Source organism: Halichoerus grypus, chromosome 11 (genome assembly GCF_964656455.1).
Source record: "Halichoerus grypus chromosome 11, mHalGry1.hap1.1, whole genome shotgun sequence".
NCBI classification, from domain to species: Eukaryota; Metazoa; Chordata; class Mammalia; order Carnivora; family Phocidae; genus Halichoerus; species Halichoerus grypus.
Window position 1 is genome coordinate 92302154 of NC_135722.1, and position 14895 is coordinate 92317048.

The 14895-nt window shown below is 41.6% G+C and overlaps 2 protein-coding genes across 9 annotated transcripts in view; both read right to left on the reverse strand.

Moving 5' to 3' along the window:
- Positions 1–217: 217 nt before the first annotated feature.
- On the reverse strand, positions 218–1154 carry LOC118549524 (olfactory receptor 10D1B-like). The gene is given in 2 exon segments (XM_078059187.1): positions 218–1069; positions 1071–1154. Coding segments are annotated over 2 exon segments (936 nt in total).
- Positions 1155–9074: 7920 nt separating this feature from the next.
- The window catches only part of VWA5A (von Willebrand factor A domain containing 5A), a 33463-nt gene continuing 27642 nt past the window's right edge, over positions 9075–14895 (reverse strand). For 7 of the 8 annotated variants that reach the window (XM_078058820.1, XM_078058824.1, XM_078058823.1 and 4 more), the window contains 2 exons: positions 10716–10842; positions 9075–10156 (listed from right to left, as the gene is read on the reverse strand). In XM_078058820.1, coding sequence (XP_077914946.1) covers positions 10077–10156; positions 10716–10842 — 207 coding nt within the window. In that variant the 3' untranslated portion in view covers positions 9075–10076. Of the gene's footprint in view, positions 10157–10626; positions 10674–10715; positions 10843–14895 lie in introns of all 8 variants that reach the window. The other variant, XM_078058827.1, reaches the window with a different exon arrangement.

A 14895-nucleotide genomic window follows, 5' to 3' on the forward strand; every position in this document is an offset into this window, starting at 1 on the left:
TCAGAACACCCACCCTGGAGTCTTCATTCTGCCATTCACTCCTCATGTGTCCCTTGACAAGTCACTTTAAGCTCTTGGAATCTTAGTCCCCACACTGTAAAATGGAGATATTCATAACAATACCTGTGCTTTCCGACTCAAAAATATTTGTGAGAACCCCATAAAATTGTTATAGAAGCTACAAAGTACCGTTGAGGCCTTAGCTAGTGTTCTCTACCTACAACTGCTCAGGTCGGAAGCCCAAGTGATGCAGCACCTTCCTCAGAGATGATTCTACTTCCTTATTCCTGAGGCTATAGATCAAGGGCTTCAGCATGGGGGTGACCAGGTTATTCAGGATCTGGACGGTTGCATCCAGCCAGGGGCTTGGGGTTGGCCTGAGGTAGATGAGGTCCACTGGCATGTAGAAAAGCAAGACGGCAGTGAGGTGGGCACTGCAGGTGGAGAAGGCACGGCGTCTGCCTTCAGTAGACTGGATCTGCAGGATGGAGCACACAATGCAACTGTAGGAGGTGAGGATGAGAAGGAAGCAACTGAGGGGCATGAGGCCCACACTGATGAACCCCACCATCACCAGGGCTGAGGTATCAGCACAAGCCAGCTTCAGCATCACTGGGATATCACAGAAGAAATAGTCCACCTCGTTGGGGCCATAGTAGGGCAACTGGAAGGTGAGAGCGGGTAGAAAGGTGGCCTGAATGCAACCAAAAAAGGAGGTCCCCACGGCCAGGATGGCACACACTCTGTGGCTCATGGTCACCGTGTAGTGCAGAGGGTGACAGATGGCGACAAAGCGGTCATAGGCCATCGCTGTGTACGGGAAGCACTCCGTACAGCCCAGGAAATGGTAGAAGAAGAGCTGGGACACGCAGCCTGCGTAGGAGATGACCCGGCTGTTCCCTGAGAGGTAGAAGAGCATCTTGGCGGAACTCACAGAAGGGAAAAGTATGTCACACACTGACAGTTGGCACAGGAAGAAGTACATGGGAGAGTGGAGCCGAGTGGAGGAGATGATCGCCAGGGGGATGAGCAGGTTCCCCATAAGAGTGAAGATGTAGAAGCCCAAAAAACAGGACAAAGAGCATGCTCTCCAGATCCTCGGTGTGTGGGATGCCCAGCAAGATAAATTCAGTCACTACTGAGAGATTCCTCATAGCTGTGGGAAAGTCAGACCTCAAGAAGGAACCCAAGATACCAAAGTCCGAACACCAACATCAAATTATCAAGGTTTTTGCTGATGAGCGCTTTGGCTCTGTTTTTAACAAGCAATACCAGCATTCTTATGAATGGCAAGATGTATAAAAAAACATCAGGTAATAATAAATACCTCTTGTCACAGGTAATAAGTGCCTTACAATCAACCCCAACATAGGAGCTTTCAGGTCATAGAGTCACATTCAACATGGGGATTCCAATCATAAACTGTGGCAAGTAACACTGAAAAACATATCAAAGAGAATGACCAAGCCAAAATGAGTCACTCGTACACCACCCTACAACTGGGCAAAATTGAAGACAGCAAAGAGAAACAGACACATTCTGGGGGAGCAATGCTGCTGACAACCTGCTTCTTGTTACTAATTCTAATCACACCTGAATAGTGTCTCCAAACCATGCAAATTTCTGTGGGCTCTGGATCACCTCTCCTTGATCAAAAAAGGTTCTCAGAGGTCTGTGGTCCTTGCCTACAATCAGATATTATGTCATTCTGTAATCCTGTTCAATTTAAAAGTCTATTTCTGGAAAAAGAAGTTCCCACAAGTTCCCAGAAAAGCCCGTGTGTGTGGACCTGCTTTAGAGAGCAGATGAGAGGCAGAGGCTAATAGTGAGACACGAGCAGTAGCCTGGACACACTCACACAGTCCACCCCAGAACACAGTCACTTTGTCCAAAGTGTTGTAACAAGACCTCACCTTTACCGTCTCTGAGCAGAGCACAGAGTGCTCCAGCCAAAGGAGCTTCAGTTCCCCTACTTACAAAGAACTGAGTCTCATAGCGTTTGTACAATTAAGACTTGTACATACTCACTCTCCCTGGATTGCTTCCTTGGAAGTTTTCTCAGATTCCCTTAAGCCCTACTTGGGACACAGACATAGCTCTAAGGGAACAATTAGTTTTTCAACTTTATTTATCATCCAGCTATGAAATAATAGCAAAAACAGCATCAGAAAGGGACTTTCTAAAACAGGAAATATCTGCTCCTTCAAGCTCACTTACATGGTAGCATGAGTTCTAATTCTATCCCCCCCCCTTTTTTTTTTGGTTGCCTTATACACCTTTAAGCCTTTGCTTATGATATCATCTGTCAATTGCTTTTGAAGTTATCTATACATTCATGTGACTATATAGTTATCTCTAATAAACATCACTATTCAAGGCAGAAACCTATCAGTTAGTAATTATTTATTATGCATTTCTTATCATTTTGTGTCCTTCAGGTCAGTACTCCTAAAGAGAAATATTTTTATACTGGACACATCCATAGCAGATGACCAGGATAGATAAAGGGGCTGGCTATAAACTTTTTCAAAATGACTGACAAAAATTATTGACTAGCTAACATTCAGTTAATCCATTGTAAACATTTACCATGAGCTAAGTGCTATGATAAATTTTAAATTCATGATTACATTTAATCTCCAATAGAAACCTTATAAAGTAGGTGGTATTATTTGACAAAGAAACTGAAAGGTAGGGCTGGCTCAGTCCATTAAGCATCCAACTCTTGATTTTGACTCAGGTCATGATCTCGGGGTGGTGAGATCGAGCCCCACATTAGGCTCCGCATTCAGTGCGGAAACTGCTCGGGATTCTTTCCCTCTGCCCCTCCCCCCTCCCCTCTCTCTTTCAGATAAATAAATAAAAATTTAAAAAAGAAACTGAAAAGTAGGGGTGCCTGGGTAGCTCAGTTGTTAGGCGTCTGCCTTCGGCTCAGGTCATGGTCCCGGGGTCCTCGGATCAAGCCCCACATCGGGCTCCCTGCTCACCGGGAGGCCTGCTTCTCCTTCTCCCTCTCCCCCTGCTTGTGTTCCCTCTCTCTCTGTGTCTCTCTCTGTCAAATAAATAAATAAAATCTTTTAAAAAAATTTTAAAAAACTGTAAAGTAGATGAAATAGCTTGAGGAGTACACAGCTAGAAAGACACTGAACTGAGTCTCTAATTACCAAGCCAATGCCTTTAAGCATTATGCTACGATGAATTCCAGAGATTTGAGTTTTGTAGCCAAACAGAAGCAGAGGTATAATGTGGTCCTCAAGTGTTTGCAGGGCTGGTGGCCTTGATATGTGCCACTTCATGTGATGACTCAGGAATCATGGGCAGATGTGGTACACACAGATTTATTTTCAGAGTAGAAAGAAAGGGTTTCATTATTAACAAATGTATGTAGATGAAATACACAGGCTTATGAAATGGTTAGCTCCTTGTTACTGGAAATATCCAAGGTGTAGAGAGAATCATCTTGTAAGTATACCGTTAAGAATATTCTCAATTTGGGGATGCCTGGGTGGCTTAGTCAATTAGGCTGACTTTGGCTCAAGTCAGGATCTCAGGGTCCTGGGATCGAGCCCCGCATCGGGCTCCTTGCTTAGCGGGGAGTCTACTTCTCCCTCTCCCTCTGCCGCTACCCCCTGCTTGTGCTTATGCGCTCTCTCTCTCTCTCTCTGTGTCAAATAAATAAATAAAATCTTTTTTCAAAAAAAGAATATTCTCAGTTTGAATGAGAAACTTGAATTAATGCTCTTACTAATTCTGAAAGTATTTGCTTTTATTTATACTGCAAAACTTTTCGATGAAGGGTGCCTGGGTGGCTCAGGTCAGGATCCCAGCGTCCTGGGATTAAGTCCCTCATCGGGCTCCCTGTTCAGCCGGGAGTCTGCTTCTCCCTCTCCTTCTGTCCCTCCTCCTGTTTGTGTGCTCACTCTTTCTCTATCTCAAATAAATAAAATCTTAAAAAAAAAAAAAAAACTTTTCAATGATACCGACCTGACAAAATAAAAGTGGAACTTCTATTTAATGTTGATAATTCTACCAATCCCTATGCAAAAGAAATTACAATATGACCATAGTGGTTACAAAAGTAACTATTATAATACCAAGACTGTTGTGAAAACATTTTTAAAAAAAAGGAGAAACATAGGTCATGGAGGGAGTCCAGGTGCTACTCAGACAGGGTCTCACCAGATGAGAATGGCCTGTTAAGATGTCTTAGTGAATAGAACACAGTTTTATTTTATTTTATTATTTTATTTTTAGACCACAGTTTTAATAGCTAACATTTCTTGTGCATTTGCTATATGACAGAATTGTGTTGAGTGCCCTACCAGCATTATCTCTCTCAGTTCTCACTAGAAATCTATTATGCAAGTAGTATTATTCCCCCCATTTCTAGTAGGAAATTTGGGCTCAAAGGGTTTAAGCAATTTAATCAAGGTAATAAAGTTGGTTAATGGTAGAGCTGTATCTTAAATTCAGGATAATATGACCCTTCCTTTTGAGTTATAAAGAAAAATGTTCATAACTAATTCTGACTTACAAATACTCATTCATAACTAATATCACCTTACTTCTGTGATTGCTTCAGTTTTCTGGGGCACTTTTATGTCCTTTTAATTAATTCTCTCAAGAATGTTGTAAGGTGGCCCTTATGAGACCCATTTTACGAATGAGGACGTTGGAACTCAGAGCAACTGTGACTTTCCTAAAGTTAGACAGTAGAAGAGCCCAGGCATTCCCAGGCTTATCCCTCTTTCCACTACATCATTCACCAGCTTCCAAAAATGACTCTATACAGACAGCAGCTGTCCTTGCATCAGAGAATTATTAGTAGACTCATTCTAGAGATTTCAAGGAGGCTTATGCATACCCTCATAGTCATAACTGTTTTTATTTGTATTATCTGACAAGATTATGGCCTTCCACTATGAGAGAGAGTGAGAGAGCAAAAGAGAGAAGCTTGTTCAGCTCATGTTCTGTTTCATAGGAATGAGTCCCAGAAAGTTCAGTAGATATTTCACAAGAGAACTGTCTCACTATGGTATATTTGCAGGGAAATTCGCCTTATATTGAAATCATCCTTGTTTTAATCAGAGAAAACCACCTGCCTTGTTTAAATACTTTTCCCTCTACTCCAGGAATTTAAGTAAGTCACTGGCATATTCCAGAAGCAACTGGATTCTCAACTAATCATTCAGCAGAACTTTCTGATTATAAATAGCAGGCATTCTTGGTCCAGTGACAGGTGCTTTATTATTTGTTGGCAGCACAGGGGTCTGGGGGGGGAATGGCTAAGCAAAAATTTCCTGTCTTACTGCAAAAACTCTGGGGAAGAATTGGACTATGAGCCAAAATGGAAAAGAGCAGGATGATGGCTAGTTAAGGGGTGATAAATTTGTTAGGCTGTTATTTTTTCCTTTCCTTTCCTTCCTTCCTTCCTTTCTTTCTTTCTTTCTTTCTTTCTTTCTTTCTTTCTTCCTTTCTTTTTTTCTTTCTTTCTTTCTTTCTTTCTTCTTTCTTTCTTTCTTCTTTCTTTCTTCTTTCTTTCTTTCTTCTTTTTTTCCTTTTTTCTTTCTTTCTTCAGTGGGAAAGTGCTCAATTTCTTTGATTGACTTCTTGACAACTTAATGGTTTCTATGAAAGAGATGTAATCCACCTAATGGAGGAGTTAAAGTAATAAATGTAGGCATAAAACTCATATTTTCTACGTTTTTGGTGGCAGAGAGGTGGGAATGATAGAAATATCAAGGACTTGAACCCCTGGAATTCTCTTGAATGATTTGGTGTCCTCAGTCATCACCAATTCTTAAGTGATTTCTCATGCTTCTATCTGGTCCCCACTCCCATTATCATAGCCTGTAAACTGATGGGATATGTCAGGGAGCCACAGCAGGCTAGAATACTGGAACGGCTCCCGGATCAGAGAAAGCAGACAGATACCAGCAGGGAGATCATTAATCCAGCAGTGTCTAAGATATAGCCCCGTCTGCTAAGCAAACTAGAGTATCCAATTTCCATGGCATAAGCAGACAAGTAGGTCAAGGTTCAGAAAGAGTTAACTTTTATTAAGCAACAGATATCCTAGAAGATGCAGTAGAGCATCCATACAAAAGGAAATATATATATATACACACACACATAGAGAGAGAGAGAGAAAGAAAGAAAACCCAAAGATGAAGAGAAAATCTTGAAAGAAGCCAGAGTGGGTGAAAACACCTTACCCATTAAAGAGAAGGAAGAAGAAGAAGAAAAAGAAGAAGAAATAGAACAAGAAGAACAAGAAGAAGGAGGAGGAGAAGAAGAAGAGGAAGAAGAAGAAGGAGAACAGATTTCTTGTCAAAAACTATACAAGCAAGAAAAGAGTGGAGTGAAATTATTAAAATGCTTAAGGTATAGGATATAAAATTCTTCCAGCAAAATTTTCCTTCAAAAGTGAAGAATTATAAACTTTCCCAAACAAAAATAAAAGGAACCCATTTCCAGAACACCTGTCCTGCGAGAAATGTTAAAAGGAATCCTTCAGGAAGAAGGAAAATGATATAGGTCAGAAATTCAGATCAACATAAAAAAAGAAAGAGTGTTGGAGAGTAAATAAAGTGAAATAAATCTTTTCTCGTTCTTAATTGATTTAAAAGATAAATTTTAAAGCAGTAATAATAACAGAGCATTGGGAAATCATAATACATGGGTAAGAGAAATGAATGTCAGCAATGCCACAATGGGTAGGTGGGAGGGAGAATTAGGAAAACTCTGTTATATAAGGTGCCTGCACTACACATAAAGTCGCTTAGTGCTATCTGAAGATGGACTTCAGGCTAGTTTCAAATGTATATTGCAAATGCTAGGGCAGCAATTAAACAAATTAAGAAATATAATTGATAGGTTAAGAGCGGAGATAAAAGGAAATCCCAAAAATGCTTAATTCAAACCAGAGAAGGCAAAATAAGATGGAGGAAAAAAGCAAATGCAACAAATAGTAAACAGTTAAACATGGTAGATATAAATCCAATTACGTTAATAATTGCTTTAAATATGAATAAGTACATCAACTAAAAGAGATTGTCAGAGCGGATTAAAAAAAAAAAAACAAGACCAAAGTATATGCTGTCTACAGGAAGCCTACTTTGAATATAAAGACGTATGTAGGTTAAACGTAAAGGGATAGAGAAACATATACCATGCTAATGCTAATCAAAAGAAAGCTGGAGTGACTACACTCATTTCAGACAAAGCAGATTTCAGAAGGAAAACCATCAGAGCTCTAGGTATTACATAATGATAAAAGGGTGAATTCTCCAAGAAGATCTAATAATCCTAAATGTATTTACACCTAACAAGAGAACATCACAATACATGAGGCGAAAACCAATGAAGCCAAAAGGAGAATCAATGCATGGAGTTAGCTCATTGCATGAGGTTTTTCTTGGTTTTCTTCTGGTCAATCAGATACTAGAAACACATGGCCTGTTTTTAAGGAAGCGACGGTTGAGCTGGGAGAAAAACAGCACATGCTAAATGATCCCCAGGGTGACCATGCTGGAACTGGGGAAGATCAGCTCTAGGCTTCATTAGTAAGCCTGTGTGCAGCAGGGTCCCCTGCCCTGGAGGTACTGGGCTTAGTGTGATGGGAAAATCGGGAGGCAGTGTTATCTGCCATCTGCCTCCTGGCCAAGTCTCTGCGGCCAGGAAATAGCTGCAGGGTGTGGACGACCAATGGAAGCTGAGCTCAACTTCCCTCCTGGGCTCCTTGCCTGGAGCATCAGTTCCTGAAAGTACAGATGGTGCTTTCTATTTTCCGAAAACATGAGGCACCAGCCTTGAAAGTAGGCTTCAATAAATGTGCCGAAACATACTTGTTGATGATGAAGACCGAAGCTTGTTTAAATGTGAGTTTACAGTTGGCACAACATTTTATCGCGTGAGCCCGAATGGAAATACAAAATCATGCTACTTTAAAACCATAGTTCATTCTGCATTTTAAAGAAGACAAATGGAAGGTTGCTTTTGTTGCTGTTATTTTTTGTTTTGTTTTTTGCTGTAGAAGTCCCCAAGCCCTAGCTTAGTCTGCAAGCTGAAGGGTAAGAAAAAGGGAAGGAACAATAAATGTAATAAAGAATGATCCATACAGGGTGCCTGGGTGGCTTGGATAGTTGGGCGTCTGCCTTCGGCTCGGGTCATGATCCCAGATCCCTGGGATCGGACCCTGAGTCCGGGTCCCTGCTCCGTGGGGAGCCTACTTCTCCCTCTCCCTCCGCCATTCCCTCTGCTTGTGCTCTCTGGCTCTATCTCTCTGTCAAATAAATAGATAAAATCTTTTTAAAAAATGATCCGTATAATCAATGTAAAGGGCCATCTCTCTGTGAGCGCAGGATAGTTCTACAACGTGCATGGTCTTTAAGAAACTGTCTCTTGTCATAGCATGGATAGGACCTATCCAGAGGGCAGCCATGGATACAAGCCTAAAGACTGAGCCCTCAAACTTTAATGTGCATGTGAATTACCTGGAGACCTTGTTAAAAGGCAGACTTTGTTTGATACACTAGTTCTTGGGGTTGCCTAAGACTGCATTTCTAGCAAGCTTCCAGGTGATGTCACAGCCCTATTCCACAGGTCACACTCAGCTATAAACAGACTCGGACGAAAGTCCTGGGAAATCAGTCTCCACTATACAAGTCAGGCGAATTTCCGTAATGTTCAACAGAACTCAGGTCTAGGCCATTCTCTACCGGAGTGAACAGATACTGAGGTCCCGCTCAGAATTCTTAAGTATTCAAGATGAAAGTGATAACGGAGTTCTAGTGTAATCCCACTTTTACAGATAGGGACACTAAGCTCCCGGGGGGTTAAATCATTTGTCCATTATCATGTAACTATTTAAGTGTACTGTCAGGATTCTAATAGTGGTTTTCTGATCAGTGTCCTGTACTTGCCTCATGTAAGCTAGGAAATCAGCCTACAACAGAAAATACAGGGCAGGACATGGCGTGAACAGTGTAGGCATCAGCAAAGCTGGGAGGGAATATAAGGGATAATAAAACCAATGCAGGTTTAAAATGTACAAAAGATCAGATACAAGAAAATGCAGTATAGATATAATCATTTTAATATTAATACAATAGTATTTGGGGGGACATCAAACAGGTCATTTCCACTAGGATAGAGTATGTAGGACAAAGCTCAGAAACAATCATGGGGAATTCCTTTCTTCCTCATGGGCTGAGTGATCCAGGCTCAGGTCTCAGGCAAAGCTGCCTTTAAACCCACTTTTTTTAAACCCACACCGTGTCCTGTCCCCTTATCTTTATTGCAGATCAGAGCCCGCTTAGAGGCCTCATGGGTTCAGGCCAGGACTGAAGATTTCATTATCACCTGCTCACTGAGATGTTAAATGATTCAGGAGAAACATCTGTCTCAAACAATGATGATTCAATCCAGTCCCTTAGGCAGTGAGAGGGAAGGCATGCCGTATTGGCTAGCAAAATCCAAACAGAATCAACCAAGAAGGCCCCCAGCAGTGCCATCTCTCACAGTGGACCCCTGGAGTCTCTCTCTTCGTGATCTTGAGGTTATACTGATCCCAGTATTGGCTTTCAACCTCCCCTCCAATTCTCCATCCCATCTTAGAATAGAAAATTGGATAGGTCACCTGTCTGGTCCTGATAAGTATATAAGATCAAAGGGAATAGATAAATATAATGCACAACATCCTCTTATTCAGGCGTCCCTAACATCAGTGCTGTACCCTTGAGTGTGGCGTGCACGCCACCTGTTTTTCATATGGTCACTCTGGAAAACCTGGGAGGAACATTACTGCCTAAGAACACTTGAAATCCCTCCAAGAAAGGGAACAGGTTCTGGGACCACTGACGCCGGGCTGAGGGTATGCTGGGGAAGGTGGATCATCCACCTTCCACCCAAAGGGAACCTGGAACAGAGAGGCAAGGTGGGATGTGCGCATCCTTCATTCTGATGGCAAGAAACTGATAGGATCAAGGTAAAATACAAAAATAATACCACAGCAGGAGAGCATAAAGCAAAGAGCAGTAGCGTGGGAGAGACACTTGTTTTTCTGGACAGTGTCCTCAGAGGGCAAAGATGGAGGGGTCCACGGATGACTTGGTGAAAACAATAGCAGCTTTCACAAGCTCTTGCATGATGGAGGCTGTTATGAGGAGAAAACAAGAATTAGGGCTGAACAACCACGGTGAGAATAAATACCCTTCCCCCAAGATTCTCCATACACCTGCCTGATCAGCTACCCTGATTCCTGGCTCCTGTCTTTCTTCAACACCTCTGACTTCGGTCTTCTTACTGCCCAGAGTCCCTTTCACCTTCTCTGGTCCCAGAAGTACTCAACAGCAGTGAGATAATAAACCCCCCAGGAGTGAGAGCTCCTGTCCAACCCTATACTCAGCATAGTGCTGAGACAGTGAGGAGAACAAATGCCACTTCATGTCCTTCTCACAATTCACAGTCCCCATCCATGTCCCTTTCCCTCTTTACTCACCTCTCCTCTCCCCCAATTTAAGATCGCACCCTCATCCTACCAAGGAGAGGATTATCTGGGAGACCAGAAAAGGTCTGAACCAGGACGGTCAGGGGAGGGGACTATGAGAACTCCTCGCCAGTCACCTTCAAGCAGGCCTGGAGGCTCCGTGCCAGGGAAGATGACTAGCTTCCTAAGGAAGGAAGGAGAGGGGGTCTTAGCATTGAACTCCTACCTGCATGGATGTGAATCCAGGTTCTGGCCTTCTTTTCCAGAAGTTCCCACTCACCCTTCATTTGCTTAGCATTGGAATGCAGCCAGACCACTGCCAGGACTGTGGCCCAGCTTGAGGAATTTGCATCCTGTACAACAGACAAAGACTCCCCTGAAGCCTCCAAGTTGGAGCTGGAAGCCCCTCAAGGGGATGCAAACAGCTCCGCTCCCTCCTCATTCACTTTGCCCCAACCTGCTATTAAATGTGATGACCTGTTCTCTCTGTACCTCCTCTACTACTTGTATAATGCCAGGCCCTGAACGTCAGGGCAATAATCCCCTGAGTCTTTTTTTTTTTTAATTTTTTATTGTTATGTTAATCACCATACATTACATCATTAGTTTTTGATGTAGTGCTCCATGATTCATTGTTTGTGCATAACACCCCATGCTCCATGCAGAACATGCCCTCTTTAATACCCATCACCAGGCTAACCCATCCCCCTACCCCCTCCCCTCTAGAACCCTCAGTTTGTTTTTCAGAGTCCATCATCTCTCATGGTTCGTCTCCCCCTCTGATTCCCCCCCCTTCATTCTTCCCCTCCTGCTATCTTCTTCTTTTTTTTTTCTTAACATATATTACATTATTTGTTTCAGAGGTACAGATCTGAGATTCAACAGTCTTGCACAATTCACAGTGCTCACCATAGCACATACCCTCCCCAATGTCTATCACTTAGCCACCCCATCCCTCCCACCCCACCCCCCACTCCAACAACCCTCAGTTTGTTTCCTGAGATTAAGAATTCCTTATATCAGTGAGGTCATATGATACATGTCTTTCTCTGATTGACTTATTTCGCTCAGCATAACACCTTCCACTTCCATCCACGTCGTTGCAAATGGCAAGATCTCATTCCTTTTGATGGCTGCATAATATTCCATTGTATATATATACCACATCTTCTTTATCCATTCATCTGTCGATGGACATCTTGGCTCTTTCCACAGTTTGGCTATTGTGGACATTGCCGCTATAAACATCAGGGTGCACGTACCCCTTCGGATCCCTACATTTGTATCTTTGGAATCCCCTGAGTCTTAAGGTAGAAAAGTCTTAAGTTTTAAATCCAGCATAACCATCAGGACAGTGCTTAAAACTCCTACAACATCCCCAACAAGGATGACTAAGCTATGAGAAGAGAAACACGTGGATAATTGCTTTGTATTTTATAATGTATTTTCATTTGAATCTTTGCCAAACAAAAAAAGAGGAATTATCAATAATGACATTTTTAAGAGAGAAAACTGATTCACACAAAAGTGAAATGATTTGCCCAAAGTTAGCCTTTCTGACAAATGACATAGTTGGGACTGGAGCCCCAATATTCTGATTCGAGTCATCTTGCTCACATCACTTAAGAGAGAGTCTCTGCCACAGAACGGAAAACGGTCTCCTGTGAGTTTTCACCCATGGTCCCAACTTTAGTTTTTAGAGTCAACAGATCAAGAGAAATTGCTCTTTTATATCATGACCTTTAAACTTTGGAAACAGCTATCAAGTCTTCTCTGAGGAGTCCTGTTTCAATCAAAATTCTCAATTCCTGGGGCACCTGGTGGCTCAGTTGGTTAAGCATCTGCCTTCGGCTCAGGTCATGATCCCAGGGTCCTGGGATCGAGCCCCGCATCGGGCTCCCTGCTCAGCCGGGAAGCCTGCTTCTCCTTCTCCCACTCCCCCTGCTTGTGTTCCCTCTCTTGCTGTCTCTCTCTGTCAAATAAATAAATAAAATCTTAAAAAAAGAATTCTCAATTCCTGGGGCACCTGGGTGGCTCAGTAGATTAAGCATCTGCCTCTGGCTCAGGTCATGATCTTAGAGTTCTGGGATCGAACCCCACATCGGGCTCCCTGCTCAGCAAGGAGTCTGCTTCTCCCTCTCCCTCTGCCCTACCCCCCAGCTTGAGCTAGGGCACACAAGCACGTGTGCGCTCTCTCTCTCTCTCTCCCAAATAAATAAATAAATAAATCTTTTTAAAAATTTCCAATTCCTTTAATTTTTCTTTAAGAGGACTGCTCATGTCAAACCAGTAAGAATCTCCATGCTTGATCTAGTCTAGAAACAAACATCAGAGTGGTTTTTAAAATGTATCTCCTTAAAGAGTGTTAGGCTGAGCAAAATAAGTCAATCAGAGAAAGACATGTATCATATGACCTCACTGATAATGAGGAATTCTTAATCTCAGGAAACAAACTGAGGGTTGCTGGAGTGGTGGGGGGTCGGAGGGATGGGACGGCTGGGTGATAGACATTGGGGAGGCTATGTGCTATGGTGAGCGCTGTGAATTGTGCAAGACTGTTGAATCACAGATCTGTACCTCTGAAACAAATAATACATTATATGTTAAAAAATATATATATATCTCCTTAAATAGTCATATCTGGAGGTCAGTGTACTAATGAATTTCTATGACCACAGCCCAAAATATGTAACATGCACAGATTTTCTGACAACCTGTTGCCTTCCACTGATCATAAATCACATCTACTGGTCCCCCTGAAGTTGGCGGTCACCTCAAATCTCCATGTGCAACAGTTCTTAAGTCATTTTGCTTCTAATCTCTACTTATATAGTTGAGGATTTAGAACCAAAAACAGTATTTTGATTCCTATTAAGTCGTATATTTTTTTCACAAAATATTGCAAGTCTTTCATTGTTCAAGGTCTTTTGGGATCTCGATTTTCTCAATACCCCATCTCCCAGTTTTGGCAAATTTACAAATAGGAAAGCATGGGATCTGAATCTTCATTGAAAATATAAACCTCCAGAGAATTCAGAGCCCAGTGGCTCTAAAAATCTGTTTTAAGTTTCAGTGCAATGAATTTTAAATGAGTTTGTTCTCATTCCATACACTCATCATTTAAAAAATTCAAATTCCTTACTGAAATTCAGGTACACCAGGATTCCTGACTCCCTGGATTTATTGGCCCAGTTACCATTATCAAAGAAGGAAATGTTAGTCTGACTTGTCATGGGTTTCCCAATGAAACCAAGTTAGAATGTCATGATTCTTGTATCTTCTTCCACTTTTTGATAAATTATCCTTTTAATTATTTGTTCTAGAATAGTATTTTTCAACAGATATATAATGCTAAACACACATACAATCTTAAATGTCCTAGTAGCCACATGTAAAAATATAAAAATAAACAGTTACAATTATTTTACTAATATGTTGTATTTAACCTAATATATTCAAAATATCATTTTAACATGTAATCAATATAAAAATAATTATTGAGAATATTTACATTCCTTTTTTTTTACATTAAGTTTTCACATAAGTGAAATCAGCATGTGTTTCACAATTATAGCACATTTTAATTCACTTAAGAATTTGGCTCCTCATTTGCTTTAGCCATATTTCAAGTGCTCAAGAGCCACATGACTAGTGGATACTGTAGTGGATGATGCAGTTACAGGGTCTCTGAGGTTTATTTAACCACCTTTGACGTTTTGAAAATTCAGAATGGCACCCATCTGTCAGGCTTTTGGCATTTTGTCCTTATTTAACAATTTCTCAATTAGAAGATTTGGTCAGTTACCTTGAGATTGTGGAATGTAATCTGTCTTCGTCAGCGTACTCAAACACATTTGAAATAACTAGGTCAGCCCTATTAATACTTCCCCTATCCTGACTTCAGTGAAATTTGGATAATTTGTGGACCACATCCTTTGTTTTGAAGAGAAGCAATGCGGGTCCTGAAGACAGCTCTAGAATTTAATCCAGCTCTGCCACAGATTGCCTGGCTAACCTCAGACATATTATTATAGTTCTCTATAAACAACAATATGAATAGGATTCACCTTACTTAATTATGGTGATGAATAAATAAGTAGATGTTAAATGCTTAGCACAGTGTCTGGCATAGAGTAATTGCTCAAAAAATATTAGATGATGGGCAGGGAATATAAAGTGAGAGAGGATGCTTCCTTTCCCTTTGTCATCCATCAACTCCCACCAACTAGGTTATTAGTTCCTTGTTCTTTCTGTTCTAACATACAAAGAAAAACCTTCAACCTCTGTTTATTAGAAATTAATTTAGTTTGGGCGCCTGGGTGGCTCAGTTGGTTAAGCAACTGCCTTCGGCTCAGGTCATGATCCTGGAGTCCCGGGATCGAGTCCCGCATCGGGCTCCCTGCTCG